A 14,353-nucleotide genomic window follows, 5' to 3' on the forward strand; every position below is an offset into this window, starting at 1 on the left:
GTCTGTCTCTGAGAAGATCCTGTGCCTGAACCAGAACACAAAAGACTGCTTGCAGCTCCAGCACATTGATTGACAACATCTTCTCTTCCAGAGACCGAACGACCTAGAACTGAGACCATAGCACTACTGCACCCCATCCCTGGAGACTGGCATCTGTAGTTACTAACGTCCATTCCCAGGGAGAGAATTGGCAACCTCTGGACAGGTTGCAAGTGCAGAGCCACCAACCCAGGGATTGGTGCAGCTGAACAGACAGGAAAAAAACTGTCGATCTAGACAGGGAACCCACCTCCTCCACCGCTGATGAATGAAATGCTGAAGGGGCCTGGAATGGAAGCATGCAAATGGAACTGCTTCGAACGTGGCCACCATCTTCCAAAGCAGCATAGCATGGACACCCTGTGTAGAGACAAAAGAATGTTCACAAGGGACCGCAACGACCTGATCTTGTGCTAGGGCAAAAAAACCTGCTGAGACAGAGTATCGACCAGAAGGCCCAAAAAGACCAACTTCTGTGTTGGGACCAATTTGGATTTGGGTAGATTGAGAACCCAACCGTGAAGTTCCAGAGTTGTCATGACAACCTGCGAGTGATACTTCAAGAGTTCCTCTGAAGGTGCGTTTAATAGCAAGTCGTCTAAATAGGGAATTATCATAATTTCCTGGCGATGCAAAAAAGCTACCAAAGGTGCCATAATTTTTGTAAACACCCTTGGTGCGGAGGAAAGCCCGAAGGGCAGAGCCCGAAACTGAAAGTGCCAGGGTACTACTGCAAAAAGCAGCAGTTCGTGGTCTCGTTATCGAATAGGTACATGGAGATACGCGTCCTTTATATCTAAGGACGCAAGAAATTCTCCTACTTCCATAGAGGCAATTACTGAACGTAATGACTCTATCCAGAACCTTCTCACCCTTAAGTGCAGGTTGAAACTTTTTAAAATCAAAATGGGGCTTTTTTTTTTTTTTAACCAGAAACAGATTTGAATAAAAACCTAGCCCCTGATTATGTATTGGAACAGGGACCACTACCCCTGAATCTAAAAGGGAGAGAATTGCTCCTCTTCTGAGCTGATCCAGAGGATAAGGGGTTACAAAAAACAATGTGAAGGAGGTCCCTCCAGATCCAATATGTAACCTCTGGAGAGGACTCCTCTGACCCAAAGGTCTGTGGTTGACCGAAACCAGGCCTCCATGAAAGGGAGAAGATGGCCACCTATACCAATGGGCTGGAAATCCTCCTGACCCGAGTCATTGGAAGGATCTGTCACCCCTACAGGTGCCCAGGTGATGGGACCGCATGGCTGACTTGCTGGGACTTCTGAACTGACTTGCTCTCAGACCTACTGTCGTACCTCTGGTGGGCAGAGGCCAGAACCTACCAGAGTACCGAAAGGCCTGAAACCTAGAGCGGGAAGTTAGAACTGGAAAAAACTGTCTTTTTCCACCAGTCGCCTGAGAGATAATTCGTTCCAGCTCTGGACCAAACAGAGATTGACCTGTAAAGGGAACTCTCTCCAAAATTTTCTTGGAATCGCTATCCGCTTTCCAAGAACGTAACCACAACGTTCTTCTGGCCGAAACAGATAAGGTTGATATACCTGTCAGAAGAGAAATAGTGTCTAAAGAAGCATGACTCACATAAATTTAAATCTGTTTCAGGTTGTCCACCAGGGTAAGGATAGCCAAAGAATCTGCACCTGACTGAATAGCTTCTGCTAATTGTTCTGACCAGGCTTCTATGGCCTTGGTAGCCCAGGCCCCTGCCAACACCAGATGCAGGGTAGTACCCGTTAAATAAAACAATGATTTGAGCAGGTGCTCACACTTACAGTCCATAGCATCCTTCACTGTGGCTGCAATAGCCATTGGAGGAACCGTAGTCTTTGCTAAATGGGCAATCGGTGCATCCACTGCTGGAGGTACCTCCCATGGAGCCATATCTTTCTCTGCAAAGGGATAAGTAAACTTAAATCCTGCTGGAAGCTTAACACGTTTATCTGGCTTAACCCAGGATTCCCCCAGCAGATCAGAAAAATGCATAAAAGAAGTAAAATTCAAGACATGGTTTTTTCTTCTCTTAAATAACGCTGCAGAAGCCGCTTCAACATAAGACTCCTCGTCTTCAATTTTCAAAGTCTGGTGAATGGCCTGGATAAGCTCAGTAACACCCAAACTAATGGGAGAACTGTCTTCCCAACCAGAATGGTCTATCCATCTGAATAGACATATCTCTATTCACTGGGGTGCTAGCTAACACAGGGGAAGGAAACTGAGAGGGTAGAACCTGCTGCATAGGTATAGAGGCTGATGCACTAACATTAGCCTGGCTACGAACCTCTCGAAGCTCCATAGCCAGATCTGCAACGGACTGAGCCATAACCTTTGCCTATACCGGTAACACCTCCTCTGACACAGCGTCCATAAATTAGCATAGCACTGGCGCAACAACCTCACAGTCTGCACACAGGGCTCCCTGCATCCTACTCTCCTGAGGGAGCTTGGCAGCACATTAAAAACAAACATGTATAATGTAATACAGCACCCTGCTTATGCTTGGGAGGTTAGTCCCCCTTTGCAGACATACTGTTACCACCAACTGCATGCAACTCTCACAGAACAAAAAAAAAACACCTACAGCCCCAGTCTGTATAGTGAGAGAGAAAAAGAAGATATATATATTTTTTTAATAAAACAAAAGAAATTAATATAATTAACTAATCTAATGAAAATGAAGAAACAAAAAACCAACCTAACTAGTCTAGCAATTTTAAAAGGCAAAAAGAAAAACAATTTCACTTTTCAGTTTGTACTATACCACACTCCCCAGCCTCCAGACTGAGCAACAGCAAGGAGCAGCAGGTGTCTTCACTTTTTCAATCAGTCCTCCAGGAAACAGCAGGAAATCACCTAACCTGGAAGGACCTCCCACAGGCTTTCTGGGAGTGTGGGCAAGAAGACATCCATCATTACCAGATGGTGCCTCTGTTATCCAGGTAAGTATTTTTTTTTGTTTTGTTTAAACTACAGCACCTAGTATTCTCCAGGCCTTTACAGTGCCTCCTGTGGCCGCTTTAGGGAAAACCGGAGCTCACAAAGAGCAAACCAGACCCTGCCCAAGCATTTAGTTTGCCGTCTTGCATTACTCTCCAAGCAAACTTTAGCAGCAGGTCACAGCTGCAGCCTCTGGGAAAACGGCTCCTTTGGGGGACTTTTATTAATATCCTAGGATCCAAGCACACCCGTGGGTGCCTGGTGATCCTCTTCCAGGGCCCGACGTGGGATGCAGCAGGGGGTGAGCAGATACTGGCTACCAGTACTGCTCCAAATTCCCACTCATCCAGCCTTGATCCCATAAGGGGAATCAGACTAAGATTCTTTTAGGATAAAAAAAAAAAAATTAGGCTAGAAACAAAGCCCTATACTTCTTTGTGCCTGCTCCTGCTGGCACTAAAAAAATAACTGGAGAGCTAGAGAAAGGGGAGGGTATATAAGGGAAGGGGAATTTCAGTCAGTCAATTATTTTTAGTGCCTACTCCTCGGCCTTTCCCTCATATCCCAGCATCAGTGCTTCCCAGATTGGATGAAAGAGGAAACAGCAGTTGGAAAAGTTCTTGATGTAGAGACCATTCCCCTGGAACAATTTGCCTTTGACTTAGGTGAATGCTATGGAACGTTGAAAGTGACTTTACATTTCTTTCTGGTAAAGCTATCAGCATTGCTTATCTCCATCATAGCTTTGTGTCTAATGCCTCACTGGCAGTTTATGATGGCCACCAACGTCTGGAAATTCGAGAATGCTCTGAGGTGTTCCCCAGTAACTTTTCATGAAAGCTTTGAACTGCTTTCCATACTGCTTTTATTACCAGTACATTTAAATGTAAATACGCTTTAGTCTACCTTTGTTAGTAGTGAGCTCCAACACCAGAATCTGTCCAACGTATTAGACATTCCACGTCTAAAAGGTGCCTACACACATAGCAATTTTTTACCCGATCTGGCCTATTCCGACGCATTCGAACGACAGATTGTGTAAAAAATGCCCAAATCATGAATCCCCACTCACGATCACGATGCGCGTTCCCGCAGGTAGCACATCGCATCGTCAGATCTGCCGTGCAGTAGGGCAGATCTGACAATCTAGGAAGTGATGCAATGTAAAAAGTCTGGATGCAGGAGAGATCGTATGAATATTGGACACCAAATCGTGTGCAGATCGCATGCAGAACTGCCGGGGAGAGTTTCAAGGGAAATCGTACACGTCGGCTGATCGTGAGCACATCGCTATGTGTGTAGGCACCTTAAGAGTAACATGGAAGTCCATGATAATCTGATGTGGCCATCTAGAGGAACCTACCTGTGAGCCCGTAGCTGAGCCGGAGACTGCACATGTGCCACCTTTCCCAGGTGTCGATCCCCTTGTTTGAGGAAAACAGGCTACAGTACTTTGTTTTGTATGGCATCTATTTGCATGTCCAGAGATTTTATTTGCTGTGATGGGAGGAGTTTACTTTTTGTCATGTTCACAATCCAGCCGTGCTCCTGTTAGATAGTTTTAACTCTCATTGTGTTGCCAGTGACTGCATGTTCCAGGTTCCCCATTACCAGGATGCCCTCCAAATATAGGCCCTGATTCAGAGCCGCTCGCTCTGAATCAGGATGGCCGCTTTGTTTTAAAATCCGGCCTCCTGGCCGCTCGCTAAGCTGTGGGTGACCACCCACAGCTTTTGCGAGCGGCCAGGTGATGGTCGTGACCATCGGGCTTGCGACGAGACCCTTGTGGTAGGGTCTCGTCTGCCGCAAGCCCCAGTGAGCTTCCGGCTCTAATAGAGCCGGAAGCTCACTACTGACATCACTCGTGATGTCAGTAGGGCCGCCCACAAATGGCAGACGTTCCTTCAGGCACGCCTCAGTTTGTCCAGCCACCCCGCCTACAAAACGGGGCGAGCTGTCGATCAACATCGACAGCTGCCCCGTTTATAGCAAGCCCCGGAGCGAGAGACTTTCTCTCTCGCTCCGGGGCTTGCGCAAGCGCATTGCGCACGCGCATCGACCCGCTTGCGAGCGGGTCTGAATCAGGCCCATAGCCCTATCTTGAGCCACTGTTTCAGTCACCAGCACTTTTGTAAAATGTTTTGGACACGTTATGGGGGGCATCCACTAGACGATTTTATCCCTGTCCAACCTCTAAACGATTTTCCCTTGAGGTTTCCCTTGAAATTTGATCTTCCACTCTGAACAATTTGCAAACGATCTAACGATAAACTATGTTGTTTCAATCTTTGATTGAGAGCTTTCAGCTATAGTGGGCAGATAGTGGTTCATCGTTTGATCGTTCAGCTTGAACGATGTGTAAACGATTTGTAAGCAATCAAGTGAAATTGACCTGCATGTTCAGTCGATGGAGGAGACGATTAAACGACCAGCGGGAGCGCGCATCGTTAGAAACAATTACTGCACGATTTGCAAACGATGTTCAAACGATTATCGAACAATTTTATCATTATCGTTCAACTTTATCGTCTAGTGGATACCCCCCTTTACAAGCCCAAAATGAAGACAGGTGAACTGAAATGTTTTCCCACCTTGGAGATTTAAGGATGTGGAAAATCTCCACTGCTGATGGTCGTGAGGACTGAATTAACTGATTCCATACAAAAAATTGTGGCACTGACAAATTTGTGAAGTCTCCTCAAGTCCACAATATTGCAAGATCCTCCTGAAGATTTCCTGGCAAGGAATAGTCTTGAGTAAAAACATTTGCCTCTCTCATAATTGCTCTGGTCTTTAATAGGATCTATAGGCTGCTCAGTTAAACCCCTAACTCTGCTGAGCTTGATGGAGCTTTGGACTGCATAAAGACATTCCCCTTTGGAAAGTGATGAAACTCTAACCTGTAGCCATTTCTTACAATAGCCTAAAGCCATTCATTGATCAAAGACAGGAAAAGGCACAGGTGAAGAGGAGGAGCTGCATTATATGCCATCTGGTGGCTTTTTTATTTAGCCTATATACCTAAAGTAGAAGGTGAGTTACCCATTGTAATAACTTATGGAGGACTGAAGAGGAAAAATAGATTCCTTTAGTCTGGGGCCGGCAGTTCATCAAACAGGTTGAGCTGAGTAACCTCCCAGCATTATACATAGGAGGTCATATGATGCATAATCTGGCTGCCCCCATTATGTCTTATTTTCTGTTTACCAGGAACAGCCGGCTGGGGCCCGAGGTGAATGCCTGTTGCTCACCAATGCTCTATATAAGGCCTAGTAAAAGTATTATATTTTTTTTTGGTAGAGGGGGGTAGGTCACAAGTAGGAAACAATGAAGTAGTCACACTTTTTTACATTATGGGAAGTTCTCATTGCCTTGTAAATGTTTGTTTTTGCAGGATTCTAACCAACACCACAGCATTTGGCTGAGATGTTATTCTTCATTGCTATAACATCAGTCCCCACGGATTAGTAATACTCCAAGCAAGTCAAAACAATCCCTTCACATTTATAGCTAAGCTACATCTAAAAACACATTAACATTAGGGAGGCTACACTCAAGTCACAAATAAAACAAGGAATGTAACTAATGGGTGTATTCTTGTCATATGAAAAATCTATGAGCGCTTAAATAACTGCAAAACTGGCGATATTACATATACTCTAAGTAAAGTATATGCTTACAGACCTCACTGCTACAACTAAGGACTGACATTAGTGCTTGAGCAAAGTACACTATAGCAGTAGAATAGTTTGATGCTGACACAAAATAACTTTGATTTGTCTTATTTTGTGTACAAAAAGCTACAGACCTACAATGGAAAGGTTTTTTTAAGTAAATTTTGGAGTGACTGACTATCACAGAATACTCCCACTTGAAAAAATTACTCTCTCAAGTCTGTCGCTGCACAGATAATTGTACTCAATCGCAACCACCACCACAGGAATCACTGTATACCCTACTACCATCGAATCACTACACTCCCTGTCACGTATCTATTACAGCTCAGGTGAGGAAACAGAATGAATACATCAACAGAATTCTCACTGTACACATGATACCACTGAATCTCTGTAATCCTGAGAGAAAAAGTGAAGAAGTTGCTCATGCAACCAATAAGCCCTTGTCATTTTCCTAGCACAGTCTGTAATAACAGTTAGAAGAGGACTGTTGCTATGGGCAACTTTAGCTTGCTGCAAGATGTAATAAATCACTGCACTCCCTAATGCATCTCCTAGCTGCCCTGTACACTGCAGCTCATACACAACTGTCACTGCACGGGTGATAATACTGTGGGCCTTAATCAGAGGTGGACTCTAATTCTGTTGTGGCTGCGACTTTGCACACAGCGGTTCTGCGAAAACGTGCAAACACCGCTTGCATACAAAGATCCATCATCGATCCTGTATGGTTGCTCAGAATGTCCGTCTCAACTAAAGGTGCGTACACACTAGACGGTATTGTGTACGATTCGCCCTATTTCTACGCATCAGAACGACAAATCGTGTCAAATATGTCCAAATTGTGATTGTCCACTCACGATCATGATACGCGTACCCGCGGGTCATACATCGTATCTTTAGATCTTGCCTACAGCAGGCAAGATCTGCCAATCTCGTTAACAAGATGAAGGTCGTTGGTCAGATAGTTTGTCAGCTTGGGCAGTTTATGAAAGATATCGTTTGTCTGGGAGTGCAGGGGAGCTGCTGGGGGAGTTCAAGGGAAATTGACGACATTGCATCTTTTGCGAGTTGTCTAGTGTGTACGCACCTTAAGACATCAGGGCCAATCCAACTGCAAACACATTCGCAGTAGCTGACTTGGACACGCCCAGAAAACAGTTTAGTTTGACTCACCCCCCCCCCCCCCCCATTACCCACAAACGGTCACTGCCTGTCAATCACACCGCTTTTCAAATCCTCACTACAACTGCTGCTGGTCTTCCATCGGACGTATGCACAGTACAAAAATAATTGCTCACCTCCTCAAACATCTGCATTGCGTCCATCTCTGAATCTGGCCCTTTATCACTGCAGTCTCTGATGCGCCAAAAACTGGGACTGTACAGGTGATAACACTATCACTACTTCTAACAGGTCACTGTGACTGTACATGTCATATCACTGCACTCCCTGCAGCCACACCACATAACACTTATCGCAGCGATAAGCCTGAATCACTGCAACTCTCTACAGCCACCAAATAACTGTCATCATCACACAGGCGATAGCGCTGCATCCTCAGCTGCTCACACATACCTGTCACTGTACAGCAGGTGATAGCCCTGCACTCCATATTATATCACCATACACTGTATTATGGCATCATACACATGCAGTATGAACACATTATACAGTAGTGTATATACAGTATATATATTAGTACACTGGCTCCCTGCAGCCCATGGTCCACCTGATGATGACAGCACACACCAGTCACATGCTGAGGTCTCCGCTACATAACTGATGAGGTGCCTCCATCTCAGGCTGCTACCATTATGGTCTGAGATGACGTTGCTATACTTACATCTGCCATCTCCGCCGCTCTGCTCCTTCTGTGTCTGTCTGACTCTGACCGACTGCCCGGACAACTCTTCGCCGGGTACTTCCGGCCTGCCTGACGTCACCGCGGCGTCATACCTCGGCCCCGCCCATTCACCCCGGCGTCCTCTGCTCTCTCTTGCCGGCTCCTCCGTGACGTCAGAGAATGGGGAACTGCGGCCGCCAGGACTCGCAGATGGCCGGGTGCACCTGGGCCGGGAGTTGAGGTGAGGGAGAAGCCGGGGACGCCTTGGCCCCAAAACACGGGTTTACCCAGAGTGCCTCGCGGTGCACACGGCGGCGGGACATTTACTTTCTCTTCTCTGACTCTGGTATTAGAGCTCATAATGCACGTGTGCAACTAACACCCCGCCTGCACATGTGTGTAGCTGTAACACAGCACAGTGTGGACATCCATCTCCCTCCTCAGTGCTCCCAATCTGTAACACACATAACCCAGCTATACTGTACTTTCCCAGCCGTCTATGAAGATATGTCCCTATACTGGCACATTTCTGCCACATGGAATATGCCAGTAGGGGCACAGTGCATCAGTATAGTCTGGAACATGCTTGGAAATGTATTAGTATCGCACATATTTATTTTATTTATATAGCGCACACATATTCCGCAGCGCTTTACAGAGAATATTTGGCCATTCACATCAGTCCCTGCCCTAGTGGAGTTTACAATCTATGTTCCCTATCACATGCGCACACACTTACACACTAGGGTTCATTTTTGTGTTGGGAGCCAATTAACCTACCTGTATATTTCATGACAATAAAGTAGCTCTTATGGGGCCCATACATCTACAATGAATCACCCTAATTCCTTGTTCTATCGGGGTTGGGGCATCATTCTGTTTTTCCCCAATCAACGATGGTCACCCATCTGCGGATCGGGAGAATGGGAAATCAGGGCTTTAGATATTTATTTGCTGTTTATCGAGGTGAAGTAGTAAGCTATAGTGCCAATTTTATTAACATCTCAGATGCCGCAGTAGGGGAGAGAAAAGTCCCCACTCTGGTGATCTCTGCAAGTTCTGTAGCGCATTAGCCTAGTGCTGGTGCGCTACGTCATGCCTCCTGGTTGGCCCTAAGCGCATGAATGAGATTTCGCAAAAAAACTAAAGTTTTCGTTAGAGATACATTCCCAGACAACCTTTGCAGGACACATTACAGTTACTCAGTGGCGTCACTGGTGTCTGTGACGACCACTACACCAAATAGAGCAGCTATGCGTGCTGGAGGTGTGGGAAAGGGGCAGGATCTCATGACACACTCCCAGTTTCATCACTCTGGGGGCAGCCCAGAGATGGCCCCCAGAGACTCTTCCCGCACTGCCGGCTCCTCCTTAGTGATATGGAGTTGTACACTGCACAGTAACATCACAGAGCAGCAGGGACGTGCAGTACCCTGTCATTAATGATTAAAATAATACAAAGAAGATACATATGACACATATTCTGTGTCATATGTATCTGCTTTATATTATTCTAATAATTTTTACTGTGGAAATAGAGTCCAATGTGCTTGGGAAACACCGAGAGCGGTGCCTCTCGCTGTGTATATTAAAAGATAGGAAGTGTGTGGCAAGGCCAAACCCCGGGCAGTAAAAGCCCATTGAATAATAACAGGAGATGCGGCACCTATAGAAATGCCTCAGTGACAGGGACATGCTTTCAGACCACATGAAAGCATGCCCCTGACTGTCACAGGAGAGTGGAGCTAGGTACAGCTTCCCTGTCTGGGCACAGCTCAGCCTCTTCACCTGCTCCTGCAGCCGCCAGTTCTCGCCCTGTAGGTCAGTAACAAAGTGGGAGAGCGGCACCGCAAGCCTCAGTACGTCCTCCAGCTGCCTCTCCACGTCGCACCGGAACTCCTCCATCTCCGCCTGCAGCCCCTGCACCGTCCCCTTGTTGCTATAGGCAACATCACTTCTAAAAACTCTCACTTTAGTAAATTTACCCCTGACAATCAACAAAGGGTGTACAACCCACTTCTGTCCATGTTAATCAAAACACATGAGAAAATACAATAAACAAGGCTGACAATGTATGAACCTCCAACTTCAAGCACTCATAACAAGTTCAATATCAACTGATTTCAGTAACCACCATCTCAACCACAAGGTGCAATGAATAAAAATAAACTGTAACATCTATCAAAGTAAAGCAATCCATTAAAACATATTACATATATTATAATTCAGTTTAATAGCTACAAAATTAAACATAAAATCTTTCCCTGTCTCTGGCAGTTTAGTACAATAAGATTTATTGCTGTCCTGTTCTCTAGTAACCACTGTGTAAAACTGAAAAATGTCAAGTAGAAAAGTAACAATTCACTCTTGATCATCAGAGATTATATACAAGTGAATGGGATTGATATATGAATGCTGTCATGTTACCTTTTCAATCCACAGAAATTCACCAATGTACACTTATGTTATATAGGTTCCAAAAATTAATGTACTGATATGTAATTATAATAAAGGGGACAATGGCTCCTCCAATAAATTGTTTTCACTTTTGCATGAATCGGGAAATGTGTTTTTATACTTCATTATAAATAGACTAAGGGCCATATTCAATTAGAGGCGAAAAGTCGGAGGTCGGACTTTTCGCCGTCATCGCAGGTTTTCCTGGGAATAAAGTTACGGGCGCGTATCCCCATATTCATTTTGGAATCGGCGAAAACGGTACCCGGCGGAAAGGTAAGTAGCGAAAAGTCCTGTCACTTTTTGGGGAAATCAGCCTGTCGCCCCTCCAAAACATGTACCAACATGGGGGATCACTATGGGTACCCCAGAAAAGCCCTGCTAAAGGTATTTAGGTTTTTTAAACGGTCTTTGCAGGTGCTTTAATGCGTCTTTAGCAAAGTGGTGAAGGATAGCATTTAGCAACTTTTTTTTTGAAAAATAACTAGTCCCATCAAATTTGGGGTACATGAAAATGGGTGCTAGCATATTTTTAAGTCCCTAAAGTGAACGTTTAAAAATCCACCTGCCGCAACCAACTGCATTCTAAAAAAAACACCTGCCGCATACTTGGGGACTCCCCCTGAGTCTATTTTGCTAGTTTATAAGTTTGTCCCCCAATTATTTTTTTTTCACCCCCAAAACGAAAGTAAATTTTTGGGGGGTATCTTGTTGAACTTTAAAAAATGTTTTGACACAGAATACCTTTAGAAGACATTGCAAGGGGTGCAGGGTACTTTTTGTTTTTTACTTTGTACCCCAAAACACCAATTCTGCACTTTTTATCGTCACCTAATCATAGGTGAAAAGTTATCCCCAGTTTTTGCCAAAGACTTTTCGCACCTGCGAAAAGTCTTTGAAATTGAATTTGGGGAAAAGTCAAAATGGCAAAAATGACGTCATCGGCGATAAATCATCGCCGATAGCGTCTTTTCGCAGCCTAATTGAATATGGCCCTCAGTTACAATCATTAGCACATAGCAGAAGAAGTGCCAAATTTGATGCCACCCTCTTCATCCAGATACACCCTGCCGCTTCCAAGTTTGTAGTCTCTTGCAGCCAGTCATAGTAACTAGTATTATCAGGCATAGGGAGACTATCTCCTTTAGGAACACTTACTAGCACTGAAATGAGTGCCCAGTTTGAATCCCAGGATCACCTCCTTGTGACTTTTTTACAAGTCACTTTGGGGCCTTTTTACTAAGCAGTGTTAGGAGACAGAGTGAAAAGTGATAAGGTGCCAGCCAATCAGCTCTTAACTGCCATCTCACAGGCTGTGTTTGAAAAATGACAGTTGGGAGCTGATTGGCTGGCACCTTAACACTTTTCACTCTGCCTCCTAACACTGCTTAGTAAATAGACCCCTTTGTTCCAAATACTACAAACTATATTGTAGGCTTGATTGGGTTTGAAACCTACACCCAGAAAGCCAGTGTGTACAGTTCTGAGTAAAATTGTACATTTTATATATAAATATCAATAAATATATGTAGTATTAATGTTTATTTATATAGCGCTTTTCTCCAGAAGGATGTAAAGATTTAAGTCTGATCGTTTAATCAAGGGCATTGATCATCTTGTTGGGTAGGTGTAGGTTCCTAGTGTACATTCTAGCACTCTGCATCGGTCACAACCGGTTCAGGTCCTCTTTCCTGCCTGGGGTGTCGCTGTCTGCTCTGGTGCTTCTAGCATACTCAGCTAATGCAACAAATAGAGATACAATCCAGAGAGTGCTAGAAGCACCAGAGCATATAGTGACAGGCAGGAAAGCATGGGTTGTGACAGGTGCAGGCTACTAGAATGAACACTAGGTTCCTAAGATTGTATCAAGGTGCCAACACACATAGCGATGTGCTCACGATCCGACCTGAGGCACGATTTCCCCTGAACTCTCCCTCGGCAGCTCGTGGTCACGATTTGGAGTAACAAATATCCAATCTGACTTAAGATCCATCGTGCAGCCAATGCATTGTGTCCCAGATTGGCAAATCTGCCCTACAGCACGGCAGATCTGAAGATGCGATGTACGACGAGCGAGGACGCGCATTGTGATTTGGGCATATTTTACACGATTTGTCGCCACGATTCTTTGAAATTGGGCAAATCGTGTAAAAAAATCGCCATGTGTGTAGGCACCTAAAGATATTACATATTTATTTAGAGGCTATAGTATGGTATCCTGTAGCTTATAAGGATATTTGAAGCCATTGAGTTATGTGACCATAGAAAGAAATTAGGTTGCATTTATATACAGCACAAACTCTGAGATGGTTTCTATTGGCCTTACTCTCTACATACAAAGTACAAGATATGTTATTCCTTAGTATAATAGTGTGTAATAAGCCAATTAAAAATATTGATGGTATAATGTTACACTAAAGAAATGTTAGTGAAAAGTAAGAGGAAGCGGCATGACGTGAAAGAGGAAGTGTGTGATATATATTACATTTATGTACCTGCTGTTTTAACAGTTTTTCACCAAAGAGAAAAATTACCTTTTGTGAGTAATTTGTTGATATAAACAGAACATACCACTTGTATTAAGTGACTAATTGTAAACGTGGGGCTGTTTACATGTTATGTTACTTAAAAAAAAAAAAAAAAGAAGTACAGTAATGCTTGTATTTCATAATTTCTGAGCATAACTGACATAATGCTTTTTTTTTACCCTATCGCTGCAGGTCACAACTTTATGCTAGAAAGGAATTACCTTTAGCCACTTAACACAATTTTGTTTCACAGAAAACTGCTCAGAAATGGTCATTTTTTTTATTATTTAATAAAGTTTATACATTTTTTTAATATACTGTATTTAAATATTTTATTTAAAAAATATAGGGGGTGAATTACAACCCCCACCCCATCCCCCGTGTCCATAGGCCCCCATTATAAAATAACTGCCCACCTCCTATATGCAATAGACCCCCAGGGGTCATAAATCTTAATAATACCCCCCACACCCCATTAATAGTAACAAAAAAATCCATGTTTTATAAACCAACCCCCCTCCTCTTCCCCTGTAACCATTATACTTTATTTATTATTATTTTATCCCCCCTCCAGAGTAATATTTCTCTTTATTAGCCCACCCACACCCCCCCTCCCCAATATGCATAGCGCAGTGGAGCAAGTGTCAGGGAGGACTGATGATCAGTCCCCACTGCTGAATCTGATTCCTGTACATGCAGAGATCAGCCAAATAGTGCCTCGCACTGTGATCCCCGACGCATGCACCCCGGAGTGCAGTTAGCATGGCATTCTGAGGCGCGATTCCGGAAGTGATGTCAGCAGTCACAGACCGCTGCAGCACTACCGGGGGGCGGGGAAGTCGGAGGAGATCTGTT

General features: G+C 44.4%; 2 protein-coding genes across 3 annotated transcripts in view; one reads left to right on the forward strand and one right to left on the reverse strand.

The window, feature by feature from the left end:
• Positions 1–8,808, reverse strand: part of MOSPD2 (motile sperm domain containing 2) — a 99,291-nt gene extending 90,483 nt beyond the window's left edge. The window contains exon 1 of the mRNA XM_088451588.1: positions 8,515–8,808. Within this exon, the coding sequence (XP_088307714.1) occupies positions 8,515–8,523 (9 nt within the window). The 5' untranslated portion in view covers positions 8,524–8,808. The remainder of the gene's footprint in view (positions 1–8,514) is intronic.
• FANCB (FA complementation group B) overlaps positions 8,524–14,353 on the forward strand; it is a 53,637-nt gene continuing 47,807 nt past the window's right edge. The window contains exon 1 of one of the 2 annotated variants that reach the window (XM_088451586.1): positions 8,524–8,755. The gene's annotated coding sequence lies outside the window, so the exon portion shown is untranslated. Of the gene's footprint in view, positions 8,756–8,783; positions 8,861–14,353 lie in introns of those variants that run through there. The other variant, XM_088451587.1, reaches the window with a different exon arrangement.

Source organism: Taudactylus pleione, unplaced genomic scaffold, assembly GCF_031769625.1.
Source record: "Taudactylus pleione unplaced genomic scaffold, aTauple2 ptg000026l, whole genome shotgun sequence".
Lineage (NCBI taxonomy): Eukaryota > Metazoa > Chordata > Amphibia > Anura > Myobatrachidae > Taudactylus > Taudactylus pleione.